We start from the raw sequence: 19,152 nt of genomic DNA on the forward strand, positions 1-19,152 counted from the left end.
ATGGTCGTCTTTAGGGGGACGATATCCACTTCCTCGTGGAGAGTGACAATTCTCGTGAGTGGTGGGGCGTGCAGGCTCCACCTGAGCACCTTGTTCTGCAGGTCCTGCAACGTCCGCATCCTGGTGACACTAATCGTGGCCCATGCAGCAGATCCATACATGAGGGTAGGCAGGATAACTGTTCGGTAAATGCGGAGCTCGGTATGCAGGTTAAGTTCGCTACTGCGGAAGAGTGGGTACAAAGCCCTGGTTAGCTTTTGCCCCTTGTTGGCGACATACTCCTCATGACAGTGGAAGAGCAACTTGTGGTCCATCTGGACCCCGAGATAGGTGGTTGTCGGGGACCAGGGCACCTGCACGCCTGCAATCAAAATGTTGCGGCAGAGGACTGGGCGCCGTTTTGTGAAGTAGACTGCCGTAGTTTTGGCGGCATTGAGAGCTATTTTGTTTGTCCGGCACCAGGTGATGGTGGCATCCACCTGTTGCTGGAGGCGGGTGACGACAGCGTCAGTAATGCGGCCAGTGGTGTATAGTGCTGTGTCGTCAGCATATTGTGCAAGGTAGCACTCGGTGATGACCGGCATATCATTTACATAGATATTAAAAAGGATGGGAGATAGCACCGATCCTTGTGGAGTGCCTGCCGACAATTGGCGAATGCCAGAACGCATTCCCCATTGAGCCACTAAGAAAGTCCTACCACGGAGGAAGCCATCCAGGATCTTGACATAAATATCCGGTATAGTGGTCTGAGTCAGCATCTTGTGTACGAGGGTGTCTTGGCAGATCTTGTCATAGGCGTTTTGCAAGTCCAGAAAAACGGCAGCTGTCGACTTGGTGGTGTTGAAGCCTTTGCAGATGTGTTCAGTGATCCATAGGACCCGAAGTTCGGCAGAGAGGTCTGAAGTGAATCCAAACTGTTCAGGACAGATCGTTCCAGATGCTGCGAGACGTTGGGAAAGTCGGTGAAGGATCACAGATTCAAGGACCTTCGCCATAATATTTAGGAGGCTGATGGGCCTGTTGTTGGTGGGGACCGTAGGGTCCCTGAACCTCTTGGGGATCGCAGTCAGCTTGGCTTGTTTCCACTGAGTGGGGAAAAGGCCAGATGTGAACAACAGTTTAAAATCTTGGTGAACAAGATGAGTGGTGTGCGGGGGAGGTGACAAAGATGTTCATTTAAAATTCTGTCCAATCCAGGGGCCAACCGGCCATGTTTCCGTCGAATGATGTGCTGAATTTCTGCCATGGACGTAAGAAGGGGAGCAGACTGGGGTGGGCAGTTGCGGAAAACAGCAACAGCTGTCATGACTTCATGTTCTTCCTGTAGTTCGTTTGGAGAAAGGTCCTGGACAAGAGGGCGGTTTTTTGCCTCGAACGCATCTGCCAGCGTTTCCACAATTTGGAGGGTATCATACGACAAGCCCGCTGCCATGTGAATGGGATGGGCAGTCGCTGGCATAAAACGCTGCAGGGTGCGAATGACAGCCTAATCAGATTTTTGGTGGATTAGGAAAGCAGACATACTGTCGGACCTCCAGTCGTCAAGCCGGTGGCAGAGTTTGCACTGGAGATGTCTCATTTGGTGTTTGTCCTGAGGGTCACGAAACTGCTTCCACCGCCGGTGGTAGCGGTTCTTTTGCACCTTCAGCTCTCGTAACAGAGGGGGCAAGTCGTCCAGGGGTGTTAAATTCCGAGGTGCAGTGGAGGTGGAGAGTTTCACTGCTTTCTGTATTTTGGCAGTAAGGTAATCCACAGCACGGACTATATTGGCCGGTGTTGTCAAATCGAGGTCGTGTCGAGTGGTGTTATTAAGTGCCCTGGCAAACTTGTCCCAATTGGTGAGGGTTGCAGTGGAATGAACATCAAATGAAAGGGCAGCATTGGTGAGGTGCAAGAGTACTGGCTCATGGTCAGAGGCCAGTTCGTGGAGAACTTCCAGTGAAAACTGAGCGGTGATGTTTTTGAAGATGGCCACATCCAGAATGTCTGGCTGGCAGTTAGTATGGACTGGGATATGGGTAGGTTCATGGGGGCCATAGACCGATAGTGCTAAAGTATCCTCCAGGTCAAGGAGGAGCCGGCCTTTGGGGTTAGAGACGTGAGAATGCCAAGCTGGGTGCTTGGCATTGAGATCTGCCCCAATGATGAGCCTGTCGAAGGATGACAATGTGCGGAGGTCTGCTTCCAGCAGTGGCTTGTTTGGGCTCAAATACGCTGCTGCAAAGGTAATGGCACCAAGGCACGTGGAGACGGTAACCGCTGTGGCCTCTATGTGTTCCATTGGCTGGAGAGTTTCTTGGGTATGGACAAGAGCTTTGTTGAGGAACACAGCTGTGCCTCCACCACGGCGGTCGAGGCGGTCACAGCGGTAACACACCATGTTGCGAAGGTGGAAATCGTCTGCCGCTATGAGGTGTGTTTCTGTGACCAGGAAAACATCTACACGATGGTCATGGAGGAAGGTGTTCAATTCAGTCTTCATTGGTTTTATGCCATTGGCATTAAAAATGCAGGTGACAAGATCCCGAGGGGGCTGGTGGTGGTGTGGAGGTCCATTCGCCATTACAACAATATTTGACTAAGCCCTTCCACTAGGCCGATGACCTTGGGGAGCCCGTCCTCCGACCAACGGATTTTTTGTGCAGTGTCACAAATAACAGCCCGGATGTGGGGTTTCGTGAAAAAAGAGATGACCTGGAGGATTTTGCGCATCTCTGCCCGAAAAGACGCATCAGTCTCCACCACTGGGGGAGGGTCCCGAGTGGTCTGCTTGGCCCTACGGTGCTCTGGTGCAGGTGTAGTAGTAGGCAGAGTGGGGGTATGGGCAGAGGGCTGAGATAGAGCCACAGATGGACTGGAGGGAGCTGCAGCTGGCTCCTGTAGTCTGTGAGCAGTGGGAGCCGTCACGGAAGACGGACAATGAGGAGGAGACCGGGCTGCAACAGCAAAGGGTGTCGTGAGAGTCTGGGCAGGAAGGGTCACAGGAGCCACCAAACCATCTGGTGCCTGAGTGGCTGGTACCAGATTTGCTGCTGAGGACAGTGCACCAGGCTGACCCAGCAAAACAGGGTAGTTGGTCACGTCCCGTTGCAGTGGGGGAGGTCGATTTGTTCTTGGTTTCTTTTTGGGTGGACGAGAAGACTTCAGTGCCTTCTGGTAAACAGGGCACCTCCTCCAGGATGCCATGTGGTGGGGATCATGAGTAATTCGCAAACACCTGACACAGGTAGGTTTCTCCAAAGCAGGGAGTGTGCAGTTCTCCACTAAATGTGGGCCAGCACACTGAACACACTGCAACGGCAGGGAGCAGTAATTCCCAGTTAGTCGTAAACTTTGGCATTTGTGACAGATGGCTGGCCCGTTGTTGCCCTCGTAAGATTCAATCCGGACTTTCGTGTACAGAAGATACCGGATTTGGTAAATCAGCTCTATGTCCTCCCTCCGGGAAAGGGAGACGATGTGGGTAGGGCAGGGGATCAATGCCCTGGTCTCAGGATCCCTCTTGCTATACTGGTGGACCAAAGGACCTTCAAAATCGAGTCGAAGCAGTTTCTCCTTGACCTCCTCTGCCGTAACCTCTGGTGGCAAGTCCTTGATGACGATTTTGGTTCGGTGATTACCCGACGTCTGGTGGGTAAAGTAAGGCATCGCCTTTGATTTTACAAAATCGAGAATGGTAAGATATTCATCCCTACTGTCAAGCAGGTATTTCACATAATCTTTTTGGTAAACAGCTCTCAATCGGCCAACAATGAGCTGCTGGAGCTCAATGTTCAGTTTCGTAGAATTAGTGACATTATATACCACAATGGGGGGTATCTTCTCTTTCTTCAGAGGGCTTGACGGGATCTCTTGAGAAGGAGGGTCAGGAGCGTGAGCCATTTCCTCATCCACAGGACCATCCGGTGCGGCATTCCCTGGCAGGGGGGTATCAGAACACAATCCACTGTCACCACAGCCTGCGTGGGCGGAGGAGCGTCTGGAGCGACGTCTAGAGGACTTTCCGACTGGGTCAGGGTGTCCATAAGATTCACCACGGTGGTGGGACAACATAGAAAGAGGTGCAGGTACAACTGGGTGGTGGTCAGACAGAGCCGATGTGTTCGCCGCCTCACTACGAGAAAGATCAATTACTAGGCGGTCAGATGAATCGTCGGACGACGACGACAACACGGATGAACGGACCCTGACACAGGACGGTGGACAGTCTTCATGATGGTCGGTTTCAGTGATGGTGGTATCCACCGACGATTTATGGTGGTTGGCACGATTCAAGCGATCCTTCACCCGCTGCGAGGTGGACAGAGCATTATGCGCGACGGGAGGCCGGGATGAGCAGTGTTTCCGACGCGGTTCTCCCCGAAGGGCGGCGGTGGAAGAGTCGGAGGGTCGCGAAGGCTGCTCCGCGAACTTCTCCATAGTGGACACGGGTGGGCCTGACATAGCCAAGGGCCCGGCACAACAGGACTACGCACACCAAAAACTTCCCAGCTATCCTGGGGTAATAACTACTAAGATACCAACGCCGAAATAGCAAGTATACCAACGCTGATAGCCGACCGAGGTGGCCGAGCGGTTCTAGGCGCTACAGTCAGGAACCACGTGACCGCTACGGTAGCAGGTTAGAATCCTGCCTCGGGCATGGATGTGTGTGATGTCCTTAGGTTAGTTAGGTTTAAGTAGTTCTAAGTTCTTGGGGACTGATGACCTCAGAAGTCCCACAGTGCTCAGAGCCATTTGAACTATTTGAACCAACGCTGATATGCGGTCCAAAAACTACAACGACACGACTTGGAAACGCACTCGTATTAGAAAACACTTTCAGGAATCCAACCTGAAACAAACAGAAATATTTACACAGTTCACAATTCAATCAGAGTAAGAGGTAAGAGCATACTAAAGCTCGATACATGTATGTGATAGGGAGAGACCCTAAAGAGTGGCAGAATGGTCGGAAGGGGCGGCTACTGAGGTAGCGCCACTGTGCCACTTGTATTAAAAAGAAAGAAAGAGAAATCTATGTGAAGTGCGCATAAAACATTGTTCTGGAGTATGTATTTTCTGATTTGAAGTGGCGCGTTTCGCCGCGCGTGCTCTCGCGGTTGTTTTCTGAAGCTTGGAGCCAACCGCAGTTTGGCACCGTCTGCCCTCGTAACACAGTGTGAATGCTTGGCAGTCGGTTTTTGCAGGCTTCTTGTGACGGAAATAGAACCACAGCTGTCTGACTCAGAGCTTTACGTTCCTTCCGCCAGAGAGCAGTACACTGCAGAACCCATAGAAGCACGATCTGCCATCTAGCGATCGTGTTAGAATACATCGTGGCGCAATTTCTTGTAATCCAGTCTTACAATCCTTCTGCACGTTAATGCTACTGCATTTGTAAACGCAAATTCATGCTTAATTAAATCGAATACAGAAATAGTACACCTAAATATCGTTACAGAAAGCTGTATATAATTTGAATATAATTATGCCTTCAGATTTTGAAACTAAGAGGCATCACTTCAATATTGGTATATTTCGCAACAGCAGGGCTATTGGTACACAAGAATAAAACTAACATATGCACCACCTGTTGAGCATCCGTTTTCGGAACAACGGTGTATTATTTCTGCTTATACTCATTATGTTCGTGTCATACAGTTCTGTACAAACATGTTTGTAGTAATTGTGAAGTCAGGTAATTGACCGTATATAACTGTGCACACAGTATTATTTTTAAGGAAAAAACCAGTTGACTGTAAAAATAGCAAACATGAACAAAATAAGTGAGTTATTAAAAACGGGTCAGGACTCTCAGTGAAAAAATTCAGATAAAAAACTTGGTAGGCCACTCCCGAATCTGAATCTGCAGCAGCAAGCAAAAATCGATGCCGTAAGTTCAATCCACAAATTTACCAAAAGAACAAATGAATTTGTAGCTGTGAAGAAAGTAATGCGGTTTTTTGTGTACCTGTGTATTAACTGGGGGGGGGGGGGGGGGGGGAGGGGGAGGGGGATGTTCATTGATGTAAGACTGAAATAAGTGATATTGGAATGTATGGTCTACAATGAAAGTACATGAAATATCAAAGCGACACGTGAATAATGTGCTTAGTATTTCATTTCAAGGCAAAACCAACGTTCAGCAGAAATTAGATTCGCAATATAGACAAACATTGACAGCCATAACAAATGTATAGAAAAGAATAGATATATGTTGAAATTAATTGTAAACTCTATTCGGTTCTGTGGTGCTTTGGAACTGGCTCCAAGGGGCCAACATGAATTTGATGCCTCTCAAAATAACGCGGTTTTTCGTGAGCTAATTCAGTTCAGTGCGGAAATGAAGGAAGATCTTCAATTTCATTCAGTCACGCATTAACGTTCAAAGGCATTTCTGAGACCGCTCAGAACGAACTACTACAATGCCTGTTGGAAGTGTACCACGATGTAGTTCGTAAAGAAATAAAACGTGCCGACTGTGTTGCAATAATCACGGATGAAACCACAGATGTGTCTTGCGAATTTCAATTGATTATTGTTTTGCGTTATGATGTTGAGGTAAAACGTGTTGGAAGATTTTGGAACTTTGTTAGTCCAGGAAGTCAGAATGCTCATATTATACCTGACTGTATTCCGAACGAAACTGAACCATTAATTGGCGATGACCGAGAAAAACTAATAGCTTAGAGTTACGACGGTGCACATTATGAGCGGCAAGTCGAATGGGCTTCAGAAATTAATTAAAGACAAATACTCAAACCCAAACTACGTCCATTGTTATGCGCATCAGTTCAACCTTATTATGTCTACGGCGACCTCCGTGAATCACAAAGTCCGCATATTTTTTACACATCTTTCAGGTATTTCTGCTTTCTTTTCCAGCTTGCCACAAAGATCAAAAATGTTGCATAGCATTATTTAAAGAAGCTTATCCCGCGTGTGTGTCACGAGATGGAATTACCATTTGCAAGTAGTAAAAGATGTTTTCGAAAACAGGGAAGATCTTATTTCTGCTATGGAAGTCGTCGAAACGAGTGAGAGCATAAAACTATCTTCTATTATTGAAATAGTTGGTTCATACAAACAAAAACTGCAAGATAACGGAATCATTTTCTAGCTATCATTTTTCTATTAGACAATTCCTTATGCATACGTACTTTTCAATCAGCTTCAGAAGAAGAAAACCGAACCTACCAAAGCAAAACATGACATCCAGAATTTTGGAGCGGTAATGCGAAACGTAAGAGATGACATTGATTCGATCCATAACGAGATTAGTTTCGAATATGACGAAACAATGTATGCCAAGAAGCCACGGATTCTTGATGCGCATAAAAAAAGAGATGCTTTGGAAGTGTGCGATGCCATCTTTTCTGAAATAAAATTAAATCGTCTGTTCACTGGACACCTCATTGCACCCAGCTTATTGGACGTAAATCAGTTTGACAGATACATCATAAATTTTCCAGTTAAATACCTTGAAATTACAGATACATATACATTTCTGGAAAAAAGAAAGTCTTCTATCCTATGACGGAGAGCGGTTTCTGACGCAGTACCATTTCTTTTGCTGATTCTAGACGATGAGCTTTGTGACACATTCGAAGAGACTGTTAAAGTTTTCAAACTGCTAATCACGATGCCTATCTCGACATCAGAAGGAGAGCGGTGCTTTTCAATGCTCAAAATAATTAAAATATTCCTACGGAACACCATGAAAGAAGAACGACTGACTGCCTTAGGGATGCTATCCTGTGAAAAGTCATTTGTGTGTAAAACTGAAGACTTCAATTCAAGAGTGATAGCTTGATTTGCCAACAAAAAGGAGCGACGAATGGATTTCCAGTACCATACCTACTAATTATTTTGAAACTGTCTTCCCAAAGCCATGGAGTTGCTGCTTTTGGTGCGTACAATCCTTTTAGTTCAAACGTTGGTAATTTGATTAAAGTTGCTTCGCAAAATCCAGATTACAGGTTCGTTTAATTTATACAAAAGATGAGTTCTGGCTGTCGAGAGAGAAGAGCCCATGCCTCCCTCTCACAGGGCTGGCAGCCTACGTCCGTGTTCTGTGCTCCTGGGAAGGCAGAACCGACCTAATAATGCACATACGGATCGCTGATTTCATCTGCTACTGTGAGAGTCATATACGGACCCTGTGACAGCGAAGGTTGTTCTCTGCATTCATTTCAAAATACGCTCCTGGCCATTAAAATTGCTACACCACGAAGATGACGTGCTACAGACGCGAAGAAGATGCTGTGATATGCAAATGATTAGCTTCTCAGAGCATTCACACAAGGTTGGCGCCGGTGGGACACCTACAACGTGCTGACCTGAGGAAAGTTTCCAACCGATTTCTCATACACAAATAGCAGTTGATCGGCGTTGCCTGGTGAAACGTTGTTGTGATGCCTTGTGTAAAGAGAAGAAATGCGTACCATCACGTTTCCGACTTTGATAAAGGTCTGATTGTAGCCTATCGCGATTGCGGTTTATCGTATCGCGACATTGTTGCTCGCGTTGGTCGAGATCCAATGACTGTTAGCAGAATATGGAATCGGTGGGTTCAGGAGGGTAATACGGAACGCCGTCCTGGATCCCAACGGCCTCGTATCACTAGCAGTCGAGATGACAGGCATTTTATCCACATGGCTGTAACGGATCGTGCAGCCACGTTTTGATCCCTGAGTCAACAGATGGGGACGTTTTCAGTACAACAACCATCTGCACGAACAGTTGGACGACGTTTGCAGCAGCATGGACTATCAGCTCGGAGACCATGGCTGCGGTTACCCTTGACGCTGCGATGGTGTACTCAACGACGAACCTGGGTGTGCGAATGGCAAAACGTCATTTTTTCGGATGAATCCAGGTTCTGTTTACAGCATCATGATGGCGTGTCACCCGGCGTGATGGTATGGGGTGCCATTGGTTACACGTCTCGGTCACCTCTTGTTCGCATTGACGACACTTTGAACAGTGGACGTTACATTTCAGATGTTTTACGACCAGTGGCTCTACCCTTCATTTGATCCCTGCAAAACCCTACATTTCGGCAGGATAATGCACGGCCGTATGTTGCAGGTCCTGTACGGGCCTTTCCGGTTACAGAAAATGTTCGACTGCTGCCCTGGCCAGCACATTCTCCAGATCTCTCACCAATTGGAAAGGTCTGGTCAACGGTCGCCGAGCAACTGGCTCGTCACAATACGCTAGTCACTACTCTTGATGAACTGTGGTATCGTGTTGAAGCTGCATGGGCAATTGTAACTGTCCACGCCATCCAAGCTCTGTTTGACTCAATGACCAGGCGTATCAAAGTCGTTATTACGGCCAGAGGAGGTTGTTCTGGGTACTGATTTCTCAGGATCTATGCACCCAAATTGCGTGTAAATGTAATCACATGTCAGTTCTACTATAATATATTTGTCCAATGAATAGCCATTAAAATTGCTACACCAAGAAGAAATGCAGATGATAAACGGCTATTCATTGGACAAATATATTATACTAGAACTGACATGCGATTACATTTTCACGCAACTTGGGTGCATAGATGCTGAGAAATCAGTACCCAGAACAACCACCTCTGGCCGTAATAACGGTCTTGATTACGCCTGGGCATTGAGTCAAACAGAGCTTTGATGGCGTGTACAGGTACAACTGCCCATGCAGCTTCAACACGATACCACAGTTCATCAAGAGTAGTGACTGGCGTATTGTGACGAGCCAGTTCCTCGTCCACCATTGACCAGCTAGACGTTTTCAGTTGGTGAGAGATCTAGAGAATGTGCTGGCCAGGGCAGCAGTCGAACATTTTCTGTATCCAGAAAGGCCTGTACAGGACCTGCAGCATGCGATCGTGCATTATCCTGCTGAAATGTAGGGTTTCGCAGGGATCGAATGACGGGTAGAGCTGCGGGTCGTAACAAGTCTGAGATGTAACGTCCACTGTTCAAAGTGCCATCAATGCGAACAAGAGGTGACCGAGACGTGTAACTAATGGCACCCCATACCATCACGCCGGATGACACGCCAGTATGGCGAAGACGAATACACGCTTCCAATGTGCGTTCACCGCGATGTCACCAAACACGGATGCGACCATCATGATACAGAACCTGGATTCATCCGAAAAAATGATGTTTTGCCATTCGTGTACCCATGTTCGTCGTTGAGTACACCATCGCAGGCGCTCTTGTCTGTGATGCAGCGTCAAGGGTAACCGCAGCCACGGTCTCCGAGCTGATAGTCCATGCTGCTGCTAACATCGTCGAACTGTTCGTGCAGATGGTTGTTGTCTTGCAAACGTCCCCATCTGTAGACTCAGGGATCGAGACGTGGCTGCACGATCCGTTACAGCCATGTCGATAAGATGCCTGTCATCTCGACTGCTAGTGATACGAGGCCGTTGGGATCCAGCACGACGTTCCGTATTACCCTCCTGAACCCACCGATTCCATATTCTGCTATCAGTCATTGGATCTCGACCAACGCGAGCAGCAATGTCGCGGTACGATAAACCGCAATTGCGATAGGCTACAATCCTACCTTTATTAAAGTCGGGAACGTGATGGTACGCATTTCTCCTCCTTACACGAGGCATCACAACAACGTTTCACCAGGCAACGCCGATCAACTGCTGTTTGTGTGTGAGAAATCGGTTGGAAACTTTCCTTACGTCAGCACGTTTTAGGTGTCGCCATCGGCGCCAACCTTGTGTGAACGCTTTAAAAAGCTAATCATTTGCATATAACAGCATTATCTTCCTGTCGGTTAAATTTCGCGTCTGTAGTACGTCATCTTCGTGGTGTAACAGTTTTAATGGCCAGTAGTGTAAAATGGCGCGTCCGTTGGATTAATGGCCTACGAACGTCAGACGTTTGTGTATTTGACTATCTCCGCCACATGTTCTAGGAAGTGTTCTAGATCCTTTCCAAAAATGGTTCAAATGGCTCAGAGCACTATGGGACTTAACATCTGAGGTCATCAGTCCCCTGGAACGTAGAACTACGTAAACCTAACTAACCTAAGGACATCACACACATCCATGCCCGAGGCAGGATTCGAACCTGCGATCGTTGCGGTCGCACTGTTCCACACTGAAGCGCCTAGAACTGCTGGATCACAACGGCCGGCAGATCCTTTTCAATGCAGCTGTGTGTGATTTCAGGTTTTTACCACGCGTTTGTTTCCCATTAGTCTCAAAAACGCCTACGGCTTTAATGCAGTTAGGAGGTGAGCTCATAAGGTTTTGTTCGCTCGGTGACACATAATTATGTAGTTATTAATTAAAGCTTGCTCTGGATATAATCTGGATTGGACAGCTATCGTGAATAGTGCTTCCGGCAGAGTCGTATGGATATCTTTGCTGTGAAATAACTCTGCTCCTCGTTGCTGATAGTACTTTTTTTCTAAGCAATGGTTACTCTTTAATAGTTAATGGAAGTTCATTGCCTCCTTTTTAGACTGCTCGGAGAGCGGATATTGTTTCTCGATACTGGCCAATCGGAGTACTGTGTGGTCTCGTAGCTGCACCAAATGTCGCCGGTTGAGGTCCGTACTAATACACTTCCGCTTGGTTACGATTGCGTCAGGTTCTCCGTTTAAGTTGCACTTGTATTAACTTATAGCGCAGCTCCAGACAGTCCGGTTTTTCCAGAGCCTATAGAGTTTCCTGAAGTGATCGGTAATAAAAAAAAAAAAAAACGAGGGGACTAGCATAAATATGTCCTGCGCCATAAACGACAGTAAAAACGTACGTAAATAGATAAAAAAATTAAAACAGCTGATTCCTCGCTGTTTTTGACAAGTTTGGTTACTAAATCTTGCTGCGTAGAAAACAGAATAGTGTCCTGATCCAGAAAACTATTAAAACATCTAGGAAAAATATCATTTGTTAAAAGGAAATACCATAGTTTGTGCCTAAAAAAATCTTTATTTCTTAACTGAAGCCTTGCACCAGACCTTGAAAATGGACTACTGTAACACAAATTGCCAGGTTTTTCAAAATAATTTTTTAAAGAAAAATTTCACTTTTACGAAACACACTTGTAAAAAACTAAGTAGTTCTGGAAAAATGATCCAGCTATTTCAGATTCGTCTATCAGTAATCCAGAGCATCGTAAGATAAAAACGACGTCAAAACAGCCGATTTTTAGAAAATGTTACAGCGCACTTTAAAACAGTTTTTACGATTGATCGCGCAGCACTGTGGAGGCTACGAAGCAAAATACTGTGGAGGCTGCGAAGCAAACCGGCTTCTGCCTGCTAGGAGATTACGCGTAATCAATGAGTCATATCCTTTAGCCAGCCGCTGTCATCACCAGAAAGTTCAAGAGGAAGAGTCGCTACACATCTGTCACTATTGCACACGCGTCTTTTTCAGTACGTTTCCCGTAAGTATTCAAAGTTTCTTCTTTCATACATTCATGTACATATATATGTATGTGCGTATTTTGAGGCGCCAGATTAATGTGTTGTTTTATTGCACTTTCATCTACGCAGGAAGGTCGAGTGGAAGAACATTTGCACGAATCGCTTCATAAGTGTCGCCAAGGCATCAGGCATCTTTTTCATTATAAGTTTCCTGTAAGTATGCTAAGTTTCTTCTTTCGTACATTCTTATACGTATATAGCGGTATGTGCGTATTTTGAGGCGCCAGATTAATGGATTGTTTTACTGTACTTTCATGTACCCAGAGCGGTCGACTGGAAGAATATTTGCAGGAATCGCTGCGCAGGCGTCGCTATTACAAAGGGATCTTTTTCATTATTAGTTTTCCGTAAGTATTCGGATTCTTCTTTCATAAGTTACAGTCTTGTATAGGGACCACACAAGTGTATTTTGAGGCGTTATGTTAACGCGTCGTTTTATTATACTATCATCTACTCAGTTTACCTACTATCTTGGTTCTCTAAATCAACGTATTTCCGTCTTGTTTTTACAGATTGATTTCCGCTGCTACGTCCATTTTTGGCGCTCAGTTTCTCCCTTATATAAATGGAGAAGGAAAAAATCGCTGCTGTATATGAATGTTCGATCAAAGAATGCCTTGGAAATAGAGCTGAACCAACAATCGAAAATTTCGGGTTATGGTTACTTAAAGAAAATTTAGATAATGATAATCTTTTAACAAATATCGGAGATATAGATTATACAAATGGAGAAGAAAAGCTAAAAAAATTTGAACCAATTTCAGAGCCATTTTGTGATAATATTATGATGGTTATAATTACAGATTCTCAAAACTGTTACTCAAAAAATGGAAAGCTTTTAGCTACAAAAGAAGTATGTGGCAAGTTTAACAATGTTCTTAGAGATAAATTTAAGATATTTAACTTAGGAAGACGGGCCATTGTTGCCAAACCACCATATAAACTAGATTCTGATTCACAGGTAGTTACAGGTGTTATGCAAATTATAGGCAAGAAAATAGAAAGTGTAAAGGAAAACTACAAAGAACCAGTAGTAATTCCATATAAAATAGAACTTGCGGATGTCAACTTGGGCAATCTCTTACTCAAATTACCAGATATAATAGAAGAGCTCGAAAAAAAACACTACTATTTATTAGACTTTGATATAACGCAGGATTTTGCTGGAATATTTAACAAGGACGAAATGTCCGATTACCTCAGAAAGAATCATAATTTTTGTTTCCAAAGTGAATATAAAGAGGATTGCAATGTAATAGTAGATGATGATAAAAGTACTGGAATAGATTGCTTAACGTGGAAGAATGGTAGTTCTAGGGTTAAAATTTACAGCAAATATATATGCCAACTAACAAATCCTGGAATGAGTAAACAACTCGGAAACCATATAATAAATTTAGTAAATTGTCCCAATGCAAGATTAAAACAAACATTTAACGATCCTCGGGCAGCAAATAATGGAATTACTAGATTAGAAGCTACAATCTATAACTATACAGATCCAAAATTTAAAGTAACCCACGAAGTTCTTCCATTATATAATTGCAACGCCGTAATAGAAGACAACAAAAAATATTTCGAAAGTGCACCATTCTATTCAGTCCCACTTTCTAAAATGTGGACGAAATTAACAAACAAATTAAAAAATAGCTGTTGTGTTGTTTCTAAAAATTTATTACAATATGCATACTGGGGAAATACTAGTTCAAAGAAATTAACTGGAGTGCAAATAAAGTTACCAGGAAATCAGACAGAAAGAACAAAATGTATAAACTATGTATTGTCTGCTTACAGTTTTAAATCATTGCCACTTAACTACTTAGAAATTTTAGAAAATACAGAACAGTTAAACGTCGTATCTATAATACAGAAATGCTTTATTAAGAAGGAGGGAGAGACATATTTTAGCAGATCTAGGTGCCATCTATCTACAATACCTGTAGGCATTGATATAAAAAAAATTGGATTAATAGAAACAACTAATGTTAAACCATTAATTTTACGCAAAAGACCCAGTGTTAGAATGGAACCTCCATATAAAATTAAAGAGACAAACCCCATTACTAAAGCTTACATCCAGTCTAGAAATAAGAGAGAGAGAGAATTTAAAGAAATAAGCATAAAGAGTAGGAAAAAGGATTTCTTGAATAAAACAAGGAGTGTACTAGAAGATAATAAAAATTTGATAGAGCAATATCAAAAAATTAAAGAAACAGAGGAAGAAATTAAAAATTATTTTTCTAAAGGTTTGATAAATTTCGATATAACTGGAATTTACAAAATAAAGGCAATTATTCTAAAGATAGAATGTGGATCTATAAATGTTGGTTTTCTTGGGGGAAAAGGTGATGAAAAAGTGGTATATTTTCTTAAAGGGTGTTACAATGGAGCTGACAGTCATAGAGACAATCTAAGAGAAAAAGGATTTATGTTTTCCTATGGTACTGTGGAAATAGTCTATTACCCTGTGAAAGACGATTTTTTTGAATTTACTGCTAATGGAACCATAATTTTTAATGCATCAGAAATAAAACCTTTTGAAATAACTAACAGTTCTTACATGAATCAGCTTTTAATATGTAAAGAGGATGTGGCAGAAATAGAAAATATAAAAATGGGAACAATAGAATGTGAAATTAAGGTTAAAGATTGCAAAACATTAGAAGATTTGAAAGAAGGTGATAATTTACTTATTTCGCATATTCAGGCAAAAAGCTATTATGGTAGAGATAGATATATATTAATGTTCGAAAATAGAGATGATTATTATGTGTCGAATTATTGGTTAGAGAACGAAATAAAGTGCGGAAATAAAGACATAAACTTTAAGTTAAAGATTAGGTTAGATATAATAGAAACAACACCTAAGAAGAAGAAAGAGCGATTGGTATTTGTTGCTTAAATTTATAAGATTTTCTTATGGAAGTATTGATAAATATGATTTTAATTAATGGAGACACATTTTGTTCTTGTATTGCTATTATTCTTTTATTTTTTGTTATTTATATGTTAGTTTTATGTAATATATTGTGAATCTAGAATTTTTTCATTTGCTTGTGAGGGTCTACCTCACAGACCTTTAGCTTCATAATTTTCTTTTACATTCCAGTCTTGGTTCTAGTATTTTAGTTCTTGCAGGATATTGGACATACATTGTATTACTTTGTGAAAAGCCTACCTGGGAACCACACATCAAAAATATATCTGGTAGACTTTCAAGTGTTAGTTATTTAATTATAAAATTAAAAGGAGATGTTCCAGATAAATGTGTAAGATCAGCATATTTGGCTTTCTTCCAAAACATTATATCATATGGAATTTTGTGTCACATAAATGAAATTTTACTTTTGCAGAAGAAAGTATTAAGAATGATTACTGATTCCGGTAAATCATAACACTGTAAACCTGTGTTTGTTAAATTGCAATGTTTGACAGTAGCAAACCTATTCATTTATAATGTTCTATTGTACATTAGCAATGATGTTTCAAAATTTGTATTGAGAAGTGATTTTCATAGCTATAATACTATAAATAAAACCTGTGTATATATGCCACGTCATAGACTATGTAAGTCACAGAACTCCTACCTTGTCCATGGACTAAGGATGTTTAACAGACTAAGCAAAGATTTTAAAGAATTACCAGTAAATATTTTTAAAGCCAAATTGTATAAGCTACTAGTAAACTATCCTTTTTACACTTTTCATGAATTTTTTGAGGATGAAAATATTGCTTTGTAACATATGGTTTCTACTATTACCCATTTCATGCAAACTAAAGTACATTGCGAAATGTATGGTCTTGACTTTATCTATTGCTATAATGAGCTGGATGACAATAAAATTTTATTATTATTATTATTCTGCATTGTTGCATTTTGTACTCATTTAGTTTTTGAGGTATAAAGTCCTTAATGATGACATAAAAAGAAATGCTGTGTGACATTATTTATTTACTTATTCATCCTTTGATCACTGTATAGAACCATACTGTATACGTCAATGTACATTTACAATTTCAGCTAAAGTGCAAATTACAATTTGAGCATGTATATTATTTTTCACAATAGGCTTAAACATATATGTAAAATAATTAATGAAAACATTTAATTTACTGCATATAGGCAACCAATTTCAGTTTTTGCTGCAATGGTTGAGGCATAAGAAAAAATTTCAAGTTTATTTTTCGTTTACACAGTGTATATAGCTCATTTCTCAAGTTACTGATTTAGTGCAGCAAAATCTTTCTAATTCATTTGGACTGGTCTCAAAATATTAACACTGTACAAATATGCTGATTTTAAGTACTGGCTTCATTGTGTTTCGAAAACTGATGGTGCTTTTACATTTTTTAAACTGCTTGGTAAGCTGTTGTATAATGAGCACCCTGCTTTAGTAGGATCTTTATTGACCAGTTGCAGTCAGGTAATACTGACATTATAGCCATCTTTTACTCTTGTGCTGTAATCGTGTAGTTCTCTGTGTAGCACTGGTGTACAATTTAATTTGAGATACATTATAGTGTTTCAAATGTATGAGTAGAGGGTACGGTCATAATTTTAGATTCTTTGAATTTGGTTTTACAGGGCTCTCTTAGTCGTAGCCTTCCAATACATATGTTTGCTTTCTTTTTTTCAGTCTGTTCATATGCACATTTGCTGTCCTACCCCATATTATTATACAGTATGATAAATTTGGATGAATTAGTCCATAGTACATCTTTAACAATGAACCTACATCAACTGTGTAGGACATTTTCTTCATTGAAAATATACTGCTGCATATTTTTGAGCTGAGTTTTTCTATATTGTTTGTCCATATCAAAAGTCTATTGTCAACCCCATGAACTCGTAACTGCCAACTTTGTTAGCACTGTTCCCTAAAGTCTTATATGTAGTTTCACGTAAGTTGTTGCTAGTATTTCCATGTATGTTGTTTTCATTTACAAACAGATTGTTTTCACTTAAATATTCGATTGCCCTTTCTGTGTCCATGACAATTCTTGTTTCTAAATTATTTATTGAGGTACTACTTACAATAAGGGCTGTATCATGTGCACACGATTACATTTTCTTTTGCCGATGCTGCATGTCATTTACATGCAATATCAACATTAGTGGACTAAGTATTAAGCCTTGTGTTACTCCATACATTAGCACTTGATAGAGTAAAAGGCCTCCATCTTATAGTTTACATTGTATCTTAATTCTACACTTTGTTCTCTGTTTTCTATAAATGAATTTATTAGAAAGGCTGCATTCCCACAGATATCATATCTACACAGTTTGTCTAACACACTAGAATGGCATACACAGTGAAAGGTATTTGAGAAATGTGCTACAAACTTCCTTCCTTTTGTTCTTCCAAAGCTCTCATTATATGGGTCATGAATTTTTCGCACCCTTTCCTAAATTCATGCTGTGCTTCATCCAAGATATTTTGTTTTTCTATGAAATTTATAATACTGTTTTTCATAGCTATGTCTACAATTTTTATAAGTCAGGTGTAGTTGCTAAAGGTTGCCTTTTATCACTGTCTATGTAAATTGGCACTACTTTACTCTTTTTCAGACATGTGGAGAACAATCTCTTCCCCATTACCAAGTTTAAAAGGAATGTCAGAGGCTTAACTAGTTACTGTGAGCAGTGTTTGATTACTTCTGCAGATGTTCTATCTGTACCCTCTGTATCTTTGTTTTTCAGTCACTGGCTTATATTTGTAACTTCTGTTTCACATGTTGGAAACAGTCACTGGCTTGTATTTGTAACTTCTGCTTCACATGTTGGAAACAGGAATAGACATTCTGTTATTTCTGGTGGAGCTATACTTTTCTGAGTCAGTGCTTCATTTTGTTTCATTCATTCCTGAACGATATTTACATAACACTGATTTAAAGTGGAACACAGTTCATGTGGGTCAGTCAGTTCATTCCCTTGTGATGTAAGTACTATGTTCCCACCTTCTGTCTTATTTGATTCATTCCTGTTTGTATCTACATGTGACCAGACTGTCTTATGCAGTCAACAATTTTACAATTTTTTTTTCTTTTTCTAATATAAAGAGATACTGTGTTTGTCAGTCCATTGCTTTCAATCTTTGAATTTCTGGAAACATTCAAATTTGGTCTCTTCTGTCATGACTGACATCTTTTAAATCAAAATGATCAACGACACATTTTTATAAATGATGCGAAGCAATGTAAAATGATTCAATAGGCATTTTCAGAAACAACTGGAAGACAGATTGGATAGTGAACTCTTTCTCCATCTCTTGTTCCCTCCTGGAAAATTGCTGGAATGACTGTTCCACAAAAAACTGGTTTACCCTTGCAGCCAATGTAGGTTTTGTTCTGTGAGAATAGTAGTATTTTACGTGAAAGAAGTTGTCCCATATGATAAAGAAATATGTCTCAGCGGAATGACTTGCCATGCTTACCCACGGCAGGGAGCTTGACTAGCTTCCTTCAGGTAATTTGTGTTCTGGCCACAAGAGAAAGAATTATAATTGCATAAGTCTAGTATGCACAAATATCACCAGATGGAGCTTATTACAATAAGGTTCGTTTTTTAGTTACTGATTTTGGAATCTGTTGTTAAAGCCCAACCCATTAGAGTGTGTTGCTGGTAATTATGGCAGCAGTACGCTACCTTGTGTTTTGGAAAGAGAGATCTGGAACTGTTCACTTTGCCAGGAAAAGTGAAAAATGGAACCTTTTAGCATGGTC

At 41.6% G+C, this 19,152-nt stretch overlaps 1 protein-coding gene across 1 annotated transcript; it reads left to right on the top strand.

The window, feature by feature from the left end:
• The first annotated feature begins 12,081 nt into the window (after window positions 1-12,081).
• Window positions 12,082-16,281, top strand: LOC124552478. Its single transcript, XM_047126759.1, has 4 exons — window positions 12,082-12,389; window positions 12,499-12,582; window positions 12,694-12,776; window positions 12,942-16,281. Exon 4 carries the CDS (start codon window positions 12,995-12,997, stop codon window positions 15,329-15,331), a length of 2,337 nt encoding a protein of 778 aa, XP_046982715.1. The 5' UTR covers window positions 12,082-12,389; window positions 12,499-12,582; window positions 12,694-12,776; window positions 12,942-12,994; the 3' UTR covers window positions 15,332-16,281.
• The last annotated feature ends 2,871 nt before the right edge of the window (window positions 16,282-19,152 follow it).

The sequence above is a fragment of the Schistocerca americana genome, chromosome 10, assembly GCF_021461395.2.
Source record: "Schistocerca americana isolate TAMUIC-IGC-003095 chromosome 10, iqSchAmer2.1, whole genome shotgun sequence".
NCBI lineage: Eukaryota > Metazoa > Arthropoda > Insecta > Orthoptera > Acrididae > Schistocerca > Schistocerca americana.